General features: G+C 38.6%; 1 protein-coding gene across 1 annotated transcript; it reads left to right on the forward strand.

The window, feature by feature from the left end:
• Positions 1 to 1,083: 1,083 nt before the first annotated feature.
• nudt4a (nudix (nucleoside diphosphate linked moiety X)-type motif 4a) lies at positions 1,084 to 13,770 on the forward strand. Its single transcript, XM_054620159.1, has 5 exons — positions 1,084 to 1,619; positions 6,650 to 6,760; positions 9,579 to 9,623; positions 9,921 to 10,008; positions 11,908 to 13,770. Exons 1-5 carry the CDS (start codon positions 1,521 to 1,523, stop codon positions 12,132 to 12,134), a joined length of 570 nt encoding a protein of 189 aa, XP_054476134.1. The 5' UTR covers positions 1,084 to 1,520; the 3' UTR covers positions 12,135 to 13,770.
• The last annotated feature ends 44 nt before the right edge of the window (positions 13,771 to 13,814 follow it).

Here is a 13,814-nt window from a genome sequence, read left to right on the forward strand (position 1 = left end):
AACAATCAACACTTTTGTCCTTTCTTGTTCTGGTTCCTGTCAGATAGCAGTGTCCCTGCGATACACCCAGCTAATCAGACATTGTTGCTTAATAACACCTCTAAACATTTTCACCCTTGAACACATCCTGTGGTTTAGAGACAGTTAACATCCACTAGGGGGAAGCCTTGAGCTTTGGTACATTCATACACAGCAGTAGCTACATTACAAGCTTCACTTCAGGAGGAATGCTGTTGTAAACAACCAGTGAGTGTTTCCACCAGGCTGCCTCACTGGACGTTGTTTGTCTTTTTTTTGACCTTAACTTTAAACTGCAGGGAAGGGCACTGCCTTGTTCAGTGGAGTTTAGTATTCATGCCAATCCAATTGCAACTGGTAAATATTTTTTTAAATGCCAAGAAAGGAGTTTGCAATCATGTCATTTCTGATGTGAATATAAATATGATGCAAATGTACTGCAAGGGGTTATGTTGGAGTTGTGTATGTATATATGTCCGTCTGTGTGTGTATGTATGTATGTATGTATGTATGTATGTGTATGTATGTGTGTGTGTGTGTGTATGTATGTGTGTGTGTGTGTGTGTGTGTGTGTGTGTATGTGTGTGTGTGTATGTGTGTGTGTATGTATGTATGTATGTATGTATGTATGTATGTGTGTATGTATGTATGTATGTATGTGTGTATGTATGTGTTGGGGTGTATGTAATCTATTTGCTTTGGTTTCTGTGAACATTAGTGACCACCTTACACCACCTCCTTTAAAAATAAAGATATTGATACATCCGTAACAGGATATAAAATTGGGGGAAAATAAAAAGTGGGAGGATTTGGAGCCTACAGTGTGTATGTTTTTTTTTTTTTTATTGTTAAACTCCCTCATCACAAACTCTAAGTATAATTAATAATTTGCCTTTCTTTCTGGTTTGCTAATACAAAAAAAGACCAATCAGATTATCTTCAAAGTATCTTAATTTAGGCTTGAGGTGCTCAAAAGTGGCACTTGAAAGCAGCACCATTACATATTTTGATGAATATTAGTGCATCCCGCTCTGTAGGACACTTTCTCCACGTTTTGCTGATCGCCTTGTGAATGATGAACATGAACCTCGGGGTAACGTGGGAGCTGACAGGCCGCTCGCTGCGCAGCTCTCAGGTCAGCTGGTAAGCAGCTCTCCGACCACAGATGGGAGCGAGTTTGTTGAATCATGCGTGTTGACAGCGACACTAAACCATCGTGGGGTAGGTAGCCGACAACATACGACCAGAGGCGCTCCCGACATCCCCCAGGAATGAATGAACCGAGAGCTGACTTTATAACCGAGGCTCCCTGAAGAAGCGTCAAGTTTGGAGTATATTTCTGGGAATCGCTTCTCTTGATCTACCAACTCTCTCGGACTGGACACTTTCTTCAGCGTGGTGTGGTTGAAGACAGATTTTCGCTCCCCCAACTCCCCCCCCCCCCCCCAAAAAACAACAACAACAACAACAACAAATCGGACAATCGACGATTGGGAACATAAATGATGAAGTTTAAGCCCAACCAGACCAGGACTTACGATGGCGAGGGCTTCAAGAGAAGAGCTGCGTGTTTGTGTTTTAAAAACGAGAAAGAGGACGAGGTAAGAGAGGTTGTCCGTCGACGGCTTAACTTGGTGGTTAAACAGTTGTGCAGTGGGAATAACACACGTTATATTGATACAAAAGTCTCCATTTTACTACCAAAGTCTGCCTGTTTTGTTATGCAGTGCCCAGCTGTATCGGTGTCACATAAAGCAGGATTGTATTGTTTGCAGAGGTGAACATGCCTTGGCTGAAATCCAAAATGTTTGACCTATGAAACAACAAGGGGTACTACGATCTGGCACTGATTGTAACTGGCTCTCAGCAGGAGAGCATCATTTTCATTTCCTGTCTGGGAGGAAATCCAGATAACTCATAATTCATAAAGACAAGGCATCCTCGTTGTGTCCTGTGCAGGCTGAGGTTTTGTCATTGACAGTGCTGCTGCACCCTCAAGAATTTGTTTGGTTATATATTTATTCAATGTGCACATCAGCCTTTAGATAGCATTTATTTACAAATAGTGCATCTACATCCATGCACTATATAGGTGTTGGTTGTTTTCTAACTTCCACTGGCATCAGCTGATGTGGTTATTGTACAGGATCGTTCCATATCAACACAACATTGTGATCACTAATCCTTTGCTGAGGCACCATGCAACTCCTGCACTCTGTTGATGCTGCATTTCTTACATTATCCAATGTGCAATCATGTTTTTTTTTTAGTTTAGTATTGTTGCAATGGAGAGCTACAACATTTGTCTCAGTGTTTCTTATTTAGCTGCTATTAAATTATGTGTCATACAGCAAAGTCAGCTTAGGCAGGACTTGTCAAACATCCGCTCAGTTTGCACAAACCCACAAATAAATGCCTACCTCTAAAGCAAAGAAGGGGATTCTACATTTGATCATCAAATGTGAGATGTTGCCTCAAATATTGATATGAAATGCATCCTGCCAAATAACGTGACTCTTGAGGAACTTCTGGATCATTTCAAGTATATGCACACTGACATTACCAATGGCCAGCTTTGAACATGTCTTCCATTACACTCATTCTTCAGCTTACATTAATTCTTAAAAAAAAGGCATGTGAGGAGCGGGGTCATTTTCTAGAACATACATTTTTTTTCATTTGATGCTGCTGAAATTAATTATTATATTTTTTTAGATTAAGACTCCATTAATATGGAGGAAGTTATACAATGGGGGCAGGGGTTGTCTGACCGCGTTTGCCTAGTGACGGCGGCCCATCTCAGGACCACATGTGATGGGGGGAGTGGGGTCGTAGGGGGCTTGTTGGGTGGTTGAGTGTTACACTACGTGCTAAACACCAAGTGACCTATCAGCTGCAATTTATAGAAACGAGGTGCAGGCCCTTGCTGTCCCCTGACAGATTTGCTTTCCTGCTCCTCGTTCTCCCACCCTCTCCTCTTCCCCATCACTCACTCTCACTCTCTCTCCTGCGTGTCTGGGACAGAGTGCTGACATATGCTAAAAGTCACTTTGATTACTGTTGATTGCACTGGTGGATGATAGAAATGGTCTCACATCGCATGCCGTGCTGATCTCGTCCTTCATTCTCGCCATCTACGCTTTGATTGCATATGTCACACTTTATGTGGTAAACTATCCATCTAGTCTGCATGCCTGGTGTACAAACACTTCCTCAACATGTCAGCTGGAGTCCAGGAGGACAGGAAGAGGTCTGCAGAAAGATACTAGACAGGATGACTCAATTTTGTTAGAACTCAGAAAAAAAATCATTTCCACCTTTTTAATTCAAGGGAAAATATAATTATTACATGCTATGGTTTTAATCTTTACATCATCATAGTTGCTGTAACTGATATATAAGGAATTGTTGGTAATAAGGCTGTAAATAAGAAACATGTCTCCAGTTAATCAGAGGGTCTTATAGTAGAATGCATTCTAGCACAAAAACAGTTTTCAAAAATATAATAAAATTTGGTATTTTGGATAGGAAATATGGTTGAAATCAGTATATTATTAATATTTACAAGATATGTAAAATAGGACCGAACTAGAACACTTTTCTGGAGGTTGAAAATGATCACAAACGTAAGTAAAATCACATACACATAATTACAGTTATATGCATTCCATCAGACAAAATCCTTCACAATCAATAAAATAAAATAGAAACCTAAATAGCTCAGTTTATTATCACAATTAGCTAAGAATAATTCAATTAGATAAGAATAAATGCAGCTATCGGTCAGTATGTTCATAGCATCACAGTATGTTTTCGTTTCGTTTTGTACAGAAGTTCATATTAGGCCAATCACTGTATATCTTGCTACACTTCCCCAGAAATAATAGTAATTTGAAAGAAATAGAACTACATTGGTTTTTAGAATGATGATTCTTCATTCATTAAGCCTAGTATGAGTATAACATCTGTCAACAGTGTCTTAGTTGGACTGTGATCAGCTGTTGTTCACCTTACAGCTGTCATGGATCCGTACAGTCAAAGCTCTTCCTCACTCTGAGCTCTCACTGAGGTGTTTGCTGCCTGTCGGGGTCATTAACCTCCTCTGCTAAGCTCTCTTGTTTTCATACAGAAAGGCGACTGCTGATCTAGTGGTTTTTGAAAGCCTTTTGGCTGTGTTTGTGTGTGTGTGTACGTGTAGCTGCTTAGGTGGAAGTGCCTACGTGTTTCACATGGTGTTTGTGTGAAATTGCGCATGCATGTGTGTGTTGTGTGCATTTGTGTCAGTGAGACAGCTACCAGTGTCTCTGAAGCCCCCCGGGCCCTGCACTATCTGTGGGGCTTTTACGCCGCAGAGATTCAAACCATTGCTCTCAGCCTCTGCAGCTATTTATTTAACACCTCATCACCAGCCATCAAACTCTTCACTACTCATCAATGGCACGTACAGTGCAACACTCTTATTTAAAAATAAAATAAGTTATTATAGTGCATATATTTTGACAGTCTGATTTTTTACTTTGACATTATTGTCAAAAAAGCTAACTCAAATCTACTTTGGCTAAATGTTGTGACACAACAAAACATGAAAACTTCCGGGGGGGGGGGAATGAATACTTTTATTGCCATTTTTTATAGATTAGTGGAAAGAAATTAATTACGTAATTACTTTTTAAGTTAAAAATCAAGGTAGGAAAGTGCAGGAATGCATCATTCTTTTTTGGCACCTACTTTTGCATATTTTATTAAATTGCCCATAGTCATTTTCTAATCATAATGTTAACCATGCACTCAAGTTAATGTCTTGCTTATGCAAATTGGCTTCATAAGGAGTAGGGTTGTGAACCAGTGAGGTAAAGATCTAATTGCAGGTTTAAGTCAGTAAGTTGCGACTGCAGATTCAGTTCACTGATTATTAATGACATCAGAATCACTTGTACCTCCTAACTTCGCCTCTTATCCATACATAAATATTGACAGAGTTGCCTGTGTTAAGAGTAAGATACAGGGCCTCCAGGGTCTTTGCAAATGCAAGATCAGATACACCCATATGCATTTAAGCAATTTTATCAATGTTCCAAAGCAGGCAAACAGGAGCTCTTTGTGTGTTTTGAAGTCGTAGTTTTATAGTGTGCTTATTCATTATGATGTTGGTGACGGAATAAGCTTAGTAAGCTGTCAAAATAACGTTTGAATCATTTTCTGAGAGTCCTGAGATTTCTTGTTTTTTTATCTTACTCCTGACATGAGTTGAGTTACAGCCAAGCCAAGTCACACAGCGTGAAGTTTCACTCATCTCAGTTATTTCTGTGCAATAGAGTCCACCTTTGACAGCTGTGAAGATGTTATCATTAGTGCTCTTCACAAATCTGCTATGCTTTCCCTATCAGGTCTCAGAAGGAATGCAGACACATGTTAACGCTGGGAAACCTCTGCTGGGACCGTCGCGTTCTCCTGTAGTATAACATGAAGTGTGTAAACTGCTTGTTTTTAATCAATCTTTGCTGTCAAGAGGGCTATTACTTACGTGTCACATGTCCGAAAGGATTCGGGAACTATTCACAGTTGAACTTGATCAGGTCAGTGTGATGCCAGAATAGGGTTTAAGGTCAAGTGACTGCATCTCTAGAGGGGCACCATGCTCAAAAAAGACCAAACTGCATTTGTTTGAGGTCAGTTAAACATAGTGTGTGGCTTTGGTTTGATTATTTCAGATCTGACTGCAGATTTGTCCGCTTTTTTTGTCGTGTCTTATAGCGTCTCAAATTTTTAATCCCTTATCATTGTCTGTTTTTCAAAACAAAATTTGTTTATTATTGATGGCTGAAATGGCTCACTGCAACGTTACATGTGGGACTGTTTGGGAGAGGTTATTATTCTTATTCCAACTGTATTCAAGGGCTGCCCACTATTAGTCGACTTATCGTTGTCATTGTGGTCTTAGTCAACTAAGATCTCTTTAGTCAATTAGTCTTTCTTGATGCTCTTTTCATTCTGAATGACTTATGTCCAAAAAACTAATGTCCATTAACTAACATCTCTGGTAAACACAATATTTAAAGTTGTGCTTTTGTCTCATTCTTTGTTGTGAAACAAATCTGTTGATTAAATCAACTAATCGATTAGTCGACAAAACGTATTAGTCTAAGACAGGCTTACTTTATTTTATATTTAGGTTGTTGTTCATCATAATATATAATTCATTAGTATTATATATATATATAATCCACCTAAAATGTTATGGTATTCCCTACAGATTTTTGGTAACGTGACTTTTAGTGTTGGGAAAGGGATATCAAATGTAATGTTGCTTCATACACACAGCAAAAGTAAATCTAAAGGTGTCTGTATGTGGGGTTTTTTGTGTATTCGTATGCGCTTTTAATTCGGAAACATCCACCATCGGTTACTCTCATTCACTTATTTTAATTATGTGGCAAAGAACGTGACATGCTCAGCAGCCCAATCCACACCACGCTCATATTGCAATAAGTAACGTGAGATGTTTAATACGCATCCGGCTGAATGACTAGCACCAGACACCTATAGTGATGACGGACTCTAAACATGGGCATGCCGTTGGCACCCTGAACCCAGCAGCAGGGGACCTGACGAAGGCCTTTCTCCTTGGCAGGTGCTACTGGTGAGCAGCAGTCGCCATCCAGACCAATGGATCGTGCCAGGAGGAGGAATGGAGCCTGAGGAGGAGCCCTGTGGGGCCGCCGTCAGGGAGGTCTACGAAGAGGTGAGCTCATCCACGGGAAAAAAGGATAAAAACAGGCACAAACATCATGTAACTGTTCTTCGGCACTACTTTAAAGCAACCAGCTAAACCATCCTATGGACATCCTTAACCATACTGGTGGTTTTGTATGTTTAACTAAAGTTTGCATACGCGTGACATTACTGTTTTCCAAAGCATACTGTGTATATTTAGGTGATTCTCTACCTCCCAGGGAGCCACAAACACCTTGACTCAGAACTTGCTAATATATCAAAGCTTTAATATTTTTTAAGGGGGTCAAGTAGTAATTCTGCTGCAGGATTATGCAGGTCAAAGAAGGACTTTCTGTTGGTGAGCTCAACCGGTTTTGGGAATTTCCAATGGTTGAGTAATGAGTCAGCTGAACAACAGCTCTGCTTTCACAAGCTATGTTGTCATAAAGTGAAAGTAGAAGTAAGCAGTAAGCAAACATGGTTATTGGGAAAAGGACACTGTGAACCAGGTAATTTCATGTTTTCAAAAAGTGTGTGGTGTGGAGGGAGACTCCCTAAAACACTTGTTGGAACTTCACACAGGCATGTGAATGCATCATTAAGAAAACTGCATTGTGTAAAGTTAACGTTGAAAAAACATGAAAAGCAGGTTAAGATATCAATGTGTTTGATGACACAATTAAGATCTGCAAAACCACAGGCATGACCCTGTAACCTTACATAACACTAACAGAAATGCCTTAAGGAAAAAATCACATTCTTTTATGTGGATATACAATCAGTGTTGAAGATAGATGTAGTTCAAAGGGAACAAGAAGTTTTTTTGTGTGACATGTAGAGAACGTCCCCCTGGCTCCTTTTATACATCCATGAGCTACCCAGAGAAATCACTGCTGAAATCGCCTGTAGTTCTTCCTACCACAACTACGTCACTGTCACAAATGATGGTGCTGGATGCAGAAAGAACAAACGATTTTGCAGCTTAGATAAAGAGAACAGCAGGAATTTTTGGTCGGTATTAAACACTCTGAAAATGATTTATGTTTATATTCAACTTATTTTAGTAGACTAGAAGCATAGATACACATTATCATTATCATAAACATTGAGTGGGTATAGCAATGATTTATGAGAGTTGGAGTCTAAATACTGGAGCCAATACTGAGGGATAGAAGTATTTGGCAATGTTACGTACATTGCCAGTCAATTGTTCTGTGGTTTATTAAATGGGTGCTGCTGGTAGTCGGAGAGCAGTGCGCTGTGAGCCTCTGCTTTGGATAGAAGTGTGCTGACAGTTTTGAAGTATGGCAGTGACATTTGGGAAGGGTTTCCAGTTACCCATATCCTCTGCCTCCCAGACCAGAACTGTACCTGAATATAGATGAGCTGCAAACCAACTACTGTGGCAGGCTAACAATTCAAGTGGTCATGTTCAACCCCCCTGCTGTCAAGTTCAATGTCATTGTGATAGTTTTAATTTGTGCCCATGTGAGATTTGTCCATACTTTCAGAAAGATTTTCAAATGAAATTGTTATATATTTTTCGTATAATCACTATAACAAAGCAAAGATACCATTTTGACAAAAGTGCTGGAAAATATACTACAAAGATAACCTTTTTTGTTTAGTTATTCCTTATTATAGACAGTATACTATCAATTCTAAGCAGGTTTTGAGTTTGTAATGTGTTGGAACGGAAAAAGGGCCAAAAGTCAAGAGCATGCATACTGAAAAACAAGCAAAGATTTTTGAGTGTGTTGTTGATGTAGACCACTTTACCACAAAGCTATGATCAATGGAAATTGAGGAGCTGCTTGCAGCTGCACAAAATTTAAATATATTGCAAATTGTGGTTACACTGCTCCAGAAAGATCTTGGAAAACATGCAAAAAAGTAGTTAAAATATACGAGTTCCATTTGTTAAGTTTAATGTGGGTGAATGTCTTGTACATTTACTGCAAAAACAATAAATGATAAAGACAAGGAGGGGATATACTAGATACAATCAGTATGAAGTATGGATTTGGCAGCAATGGTCTCTGTCTGTTGTGGGTTCTAAACGTCCTAATTGATCCCGGCAATTATAAAATCAAAGTCTGAAATATGCCTCACAGCAAGTCATAAGCTCTTGGAGTGCCTTACATATCTCTTAGCCAACAACAACAATTAATTTAATTAATTAATCTATTGTTTTATAAGTTGACTATACATGCGATCAGTATCTGCTGACTTTGAGCATGCTCCTCAAGCTTCCTAGCTCCATTGATGCACGCTAATGTGTCTCTTCCAAATCAAATTTTTGCTTGTGAAAAGTTCAGTTCAGTATCCAGTATGGAAGTTATACATCATTTTGGAAAGCTGATCTTATTTCTTTACCCAACTTATCACCTCCATTGATTTTGGAACTTCTTTTGTGTTTCCCGACCACCAGGTTGGAAACCTAGGATAAATGTAAGTCGATGACATTTCCACAGTTAAATTTAGTAGCCATGGGCTTTTAAAAGTAAAGTTGTCACACAAACAGAACTGGATCTTGACTTGTGCGCTGTTCTTGTGTTAAGTCCACCTGTCTCATCATCACACCATGTTCAGGTCTGGTCATCTCTGCTACGCTGCCTCACAAGCTTATGGCTATTCCATGGTACCACGACACAGGGTTTCCTTTCCTAAATGGGACAAATGTTCAATTGAGAATATGCATATATTAAGAATCAGAACAGAGACTAGCTGTTCCTAATACCAGGTCACATGTTCTGGCTGTGTTGCAGCTGCTTGTTAGTACGAATTTGTGAAAAAATTGACTGTAGTTTTCAGTGACTCTTGGTGATTTTTCTACATGTGTACAGGCGGGTGTGAAGGGAAAACTTGGCAGACTACTCGGGATTTTTGAGGTAAGCTTGTCAAACTCACGGAAAATTATAATATATTCTCATATTGCATACAACTCATGATATAACACTGATTCAAATCTTGTATCAGCTTAGCTGGTAACCCTACTATAATGCCTAGGATGCCTATGTAGGCATGCCTCCTGCTTTTGTGCCAGTCCTCAGAATCAGCCAGTGTGTTAAGGTATTTTTTGTACTGTGTTAACTTCATGTCTTTTGTTGTATATGCAAGCTTTGTTTGCATTGCATTTACACAGTTTATTGCAGTGATGTGAAGTGTCTTCATCTAAACCTTTGCAGCAAAATAAAGACAGTAAGCACAGGACGTACGTCTTCACCCTCATAGTGACGGAAACACTGGAAGACTGGGAGGACTCTGTCAAAATTGGTATGTCTCGACGTAGAAAAAAAACCATTTGCAACAAATTTGTTTTGTTCCAGGGGTATATTGAAACTAAATTAATCTGATTGAGGTTATCAAGTACAAACATTTTGGTTTTCAGGCAAATTAAAACATGTACATTATGCGTAATTCATATCATTAAGCACTTCATAATATTTCTGTGCACAATCTTAATCGCATACAGAAGTAATTCTGACTCTCAATCAGTTTAATTGATTTTGTTGTTTTTTTGACGTGTGTGACAGTTGAGAAAGACTGTTGGGGTCTTCAGTCATCACTTTGTAAACTGAGAAACTGGGACACATTCTTTCCCAGAAAGTCAAACCACCCGATCTACAGTGTTGCAGTCCTACAGCAGCAATTTGTCCTCCTAAGTTAACTACCACTCTGCGTGGGCTCTACAGCATTATTGATATATTATCCCATTTAATCGACAATGTTCTCTTAAAACATCAGGAGGCGTCATATTGGAGATAATTGATAAGGACCTAAGTGATTAGCTGATTGACAGAAAACTAATCTGCGACTATTTTCAAAAATCCATTAACTGTTAAGTAATTTACCAAGATAAAACATCCTCTGGTTCTAGTTTCTCAATGTTGAGGAGTTTGTGCTCTTCTGTTTTATTTGATAGTCAACTGAACTTCAAGATTTTGGACTGCTGGTTGGATAAAAAAAGGTATCTAAAAATGTAAACCTGGGCTTTAGCATTCTTCACTAGTTCAGACATTTTGCATTTCATCTATAAATGATTATGAAAATGATCATCAGCCCTTAAATTAATAACCTTTCCCTCATATCTTACTTTTGACCAATCATTGAAAAATAATGTTGCCTGTTGTGTGGATTATGTGTAGCCATGTGATCACTATTTGTTTTGAATATGGTTCGTATTTAAAATCTAATGCTTTTCTTTAGACTTAGTAGCTCAAAAGGTTAACTATTGCCAATCTATAGCCAGTCTGTAAAAAAGTGGTTGTGATCATTTACTCCCTTCATCAACACATATAGAGTTTAGTCTCTTTTCAAGGGGGAGGAATGTTTGTTGTGTCCAGTTGTTTTCCAGTTCTCATCACTCACCACAGCCCCCTCCATACTTGTCCTCTCTGGTCTAATTTACTCAAACCCTCTACTGAAAGGCCAGTGTATATTTGCATGATAATAATAATAATTATAATAGAACGAATTTACCAAAATGCTCTTTGGAATAGAATTTGAGGAAATTATGGGTTTGAATTATGAATAACTCCCAGCTGACGGTTTAAGGGACACATAGTTTTTATGGAAGGTGCTTTTCTTAGGAAGGTTTGTTGACATGAGGGCTTCATAAACACTAACCGAAGTAGGTCAGGAATGTCCATTTCCAGTCTGACTTGAGTGCTGAACATGTTCTGAACAGTTTATTCCTGAGTGTGTTGTATACTATTGTGGTATACAACAAAAATGAGAAAAAGAGAACCGTAGAAAATGATTTAATGCTGATTTCTTGCTTATCTCTTATCAAGCTTAAACACTAAAGCTAATTAAGAACACTGAAGTGAAAAATATGAATGATGGCAGTTCAGATTATTGTTATCCATATGTTATCATCCATTGTGTATTTATGTGTAGTTAAAAGGGTCATTATGCTTGAAACAGAGTGCTTGTTCAATCGGCGAACAGCCTCTCAAACCCCTCTTACCACACCTTTCCAACATCTGAATAGGGAAGGCTAAATCCAACAGTTTTTCCCAAGGCAGAAATTCTGACAGATTTAAAACCACACGGCCTCAGGTTCTATCCCAACAACGTTCAGTGTAGTCTATGGTTGTTGATTAAGTGCCATTGAGCGCAACACCAAACATCTGATGATCAGTCTGTGTCCTCTCTTGAATGTTTTCACAGGAAGGAAGAGAAAGTGGTTCAAAGTTGACGAGGCCATCAGGGTGCTGCAGAGCCACAAGCCTGTCCATGCAGAGTACCTACGAAGGCTCACAAGCACCTGTAACCCCCCCTGTGGTCCTGTGTGTAGCCCGACTAATGGCAACACCCCGAGCTCCCAAGTGAGGGACAACGACACGCCTCACTATGTTGTTTGCTCCACAGAGGGCTCAGAACTAGGCAACAGATAGGACGTTCAGCAGAAGCTAACAGTTTTTTTAAGAGGACAACGCGATGGACATCTGGAAAAGACTTCTGCATTGATTGCATTACTAACGCAGCCTCTTAATATGTACAGTATGGACTTCCTTTAAGTTGATTTAAAACCCATTTTTAGGGAGTGCCAACATGTTTTCCAAGTATATTTAAGATTTTATATGTATATATTTTTTAACACCATCAACTGCTAATGGAGCAAATGTTTCCATTAAAGGCATTCAGCTTTAGATGGATTTTCTAAACGAGCTGCTTCTGCCGTGTAGGTCCTGTTTAGTCTTTAATGCAGAATACTTGACTAGCAATGCACACAAGTATTTGGGTTGTGCTCTTAGAGGAAGTCATACAGTGACTCAGTGCCAAATAATTTCCAACTGCAAGATGTTTTGAAGAGGAGCGGTTACATATGAATGAGTCACTTATTACAATTAGGACACTTTTAGGCTGTGAAACTAATGTCACCTGACCACAACTGAAGTCTTGTGAGGTATTTCGCCCAAAGACAGCTGGGGGCAAAGTCTGCTTTGATACAACATGTGTAAACACTTTGCTCCTCCTATAATTACCACTTTACGAGTACACACAGGATCATCTCTAATCATTAGTAAAAGAGTAACGCTGTCATAAAGATTAAGCTTTATACCAGTCACCATATGGAAATGGAGACTTGGCTTTTTTCAATTTAACAGTTAGGCTGAATGTTAAATTGAACAAATAACAGTGTAATGGTAGTTAGATAAATATCAACTTTTGTATAATGGAACGGAACTGCTGTCAACATAATCAAAACTAGCAAATGTGCCAAAGAAAGACTATTCAACAGTACAGACTCTATCACACAAGAAATAATACATATCTGCAGAAGACACTATAATTATTAAGTGCATTTGACAAATTGTCCAGTTAATGTTGGGCTGAGAGGCCTTTTGTTTTACGGCAGAATTACAATGTGCTTTAGTCTGATTCTTCTAAGTGCCTTCACAAACAATACTAACTTGTGTTTAGTTTCTACTAGACACTGCACACCCAACAGCCCTTACTGGCAGCAGTACAATCAGCCCCTATATTTCTCAGCTGTGGTAAGATTTAAACAATTGGATTTTGGAGGAATTGTTACAATTTAATCTACAGTATTTAGTATGAATTGATTGAATTTATTTATTTATTTATGTTTCAAAGGGAAAAACTCCCTCCCATCATGAACAGGAAACTATGACCGGTAGTCATGGTCAGTGTGTCGGACTTCTTTTGTCAGCACAACAGAAAGAGAATGCAACCTACAGTACCAGTCAAAAGTTTGGACACACCTTCTCATTCAACTACTTTGAAGAATCTAAAATATAAAACATATTCTGGTTTGTTGAGCATTTATTTGTTTACCACATAATTCCATATGTGTTCCTTCATAGTTTGGATGTCTTCAATATTAATCTACAATGTAGAAAAGAAAAGAAAAAAAACCATTTAATGAGAAGGTGTGAACAAACTTTTGTCTGGTACTGTATGTTATAAATTCAGTTTATTGAATATCATTGACGCTTCTTGATACACTTCATAATAAATCCCTTTTTTTTTTTTATTTGTTTGTGTGACAGGACTTTTCAGCAATGTGCCATGGTGTTGTATATAAAACCTTTAAATAAAAAAACGTTTAT

This window comes from Anoplopoma fimbria, chromosome 19 (genome assembly GCF_027596085.1).
Source record: "Anoplopoma fimbria isolate UVic2021 breed Golden Eagle Sablefish chromosome 19, Afim_UVic_2022, whole genome shotgun sequence".
Lineage (NCBI taxonomy): Eukaryota > Metazoa > Chordata > Actinopteri > Perciformes > Anoplopomatidae > Anoplopoma > Anoplopoma fimbria.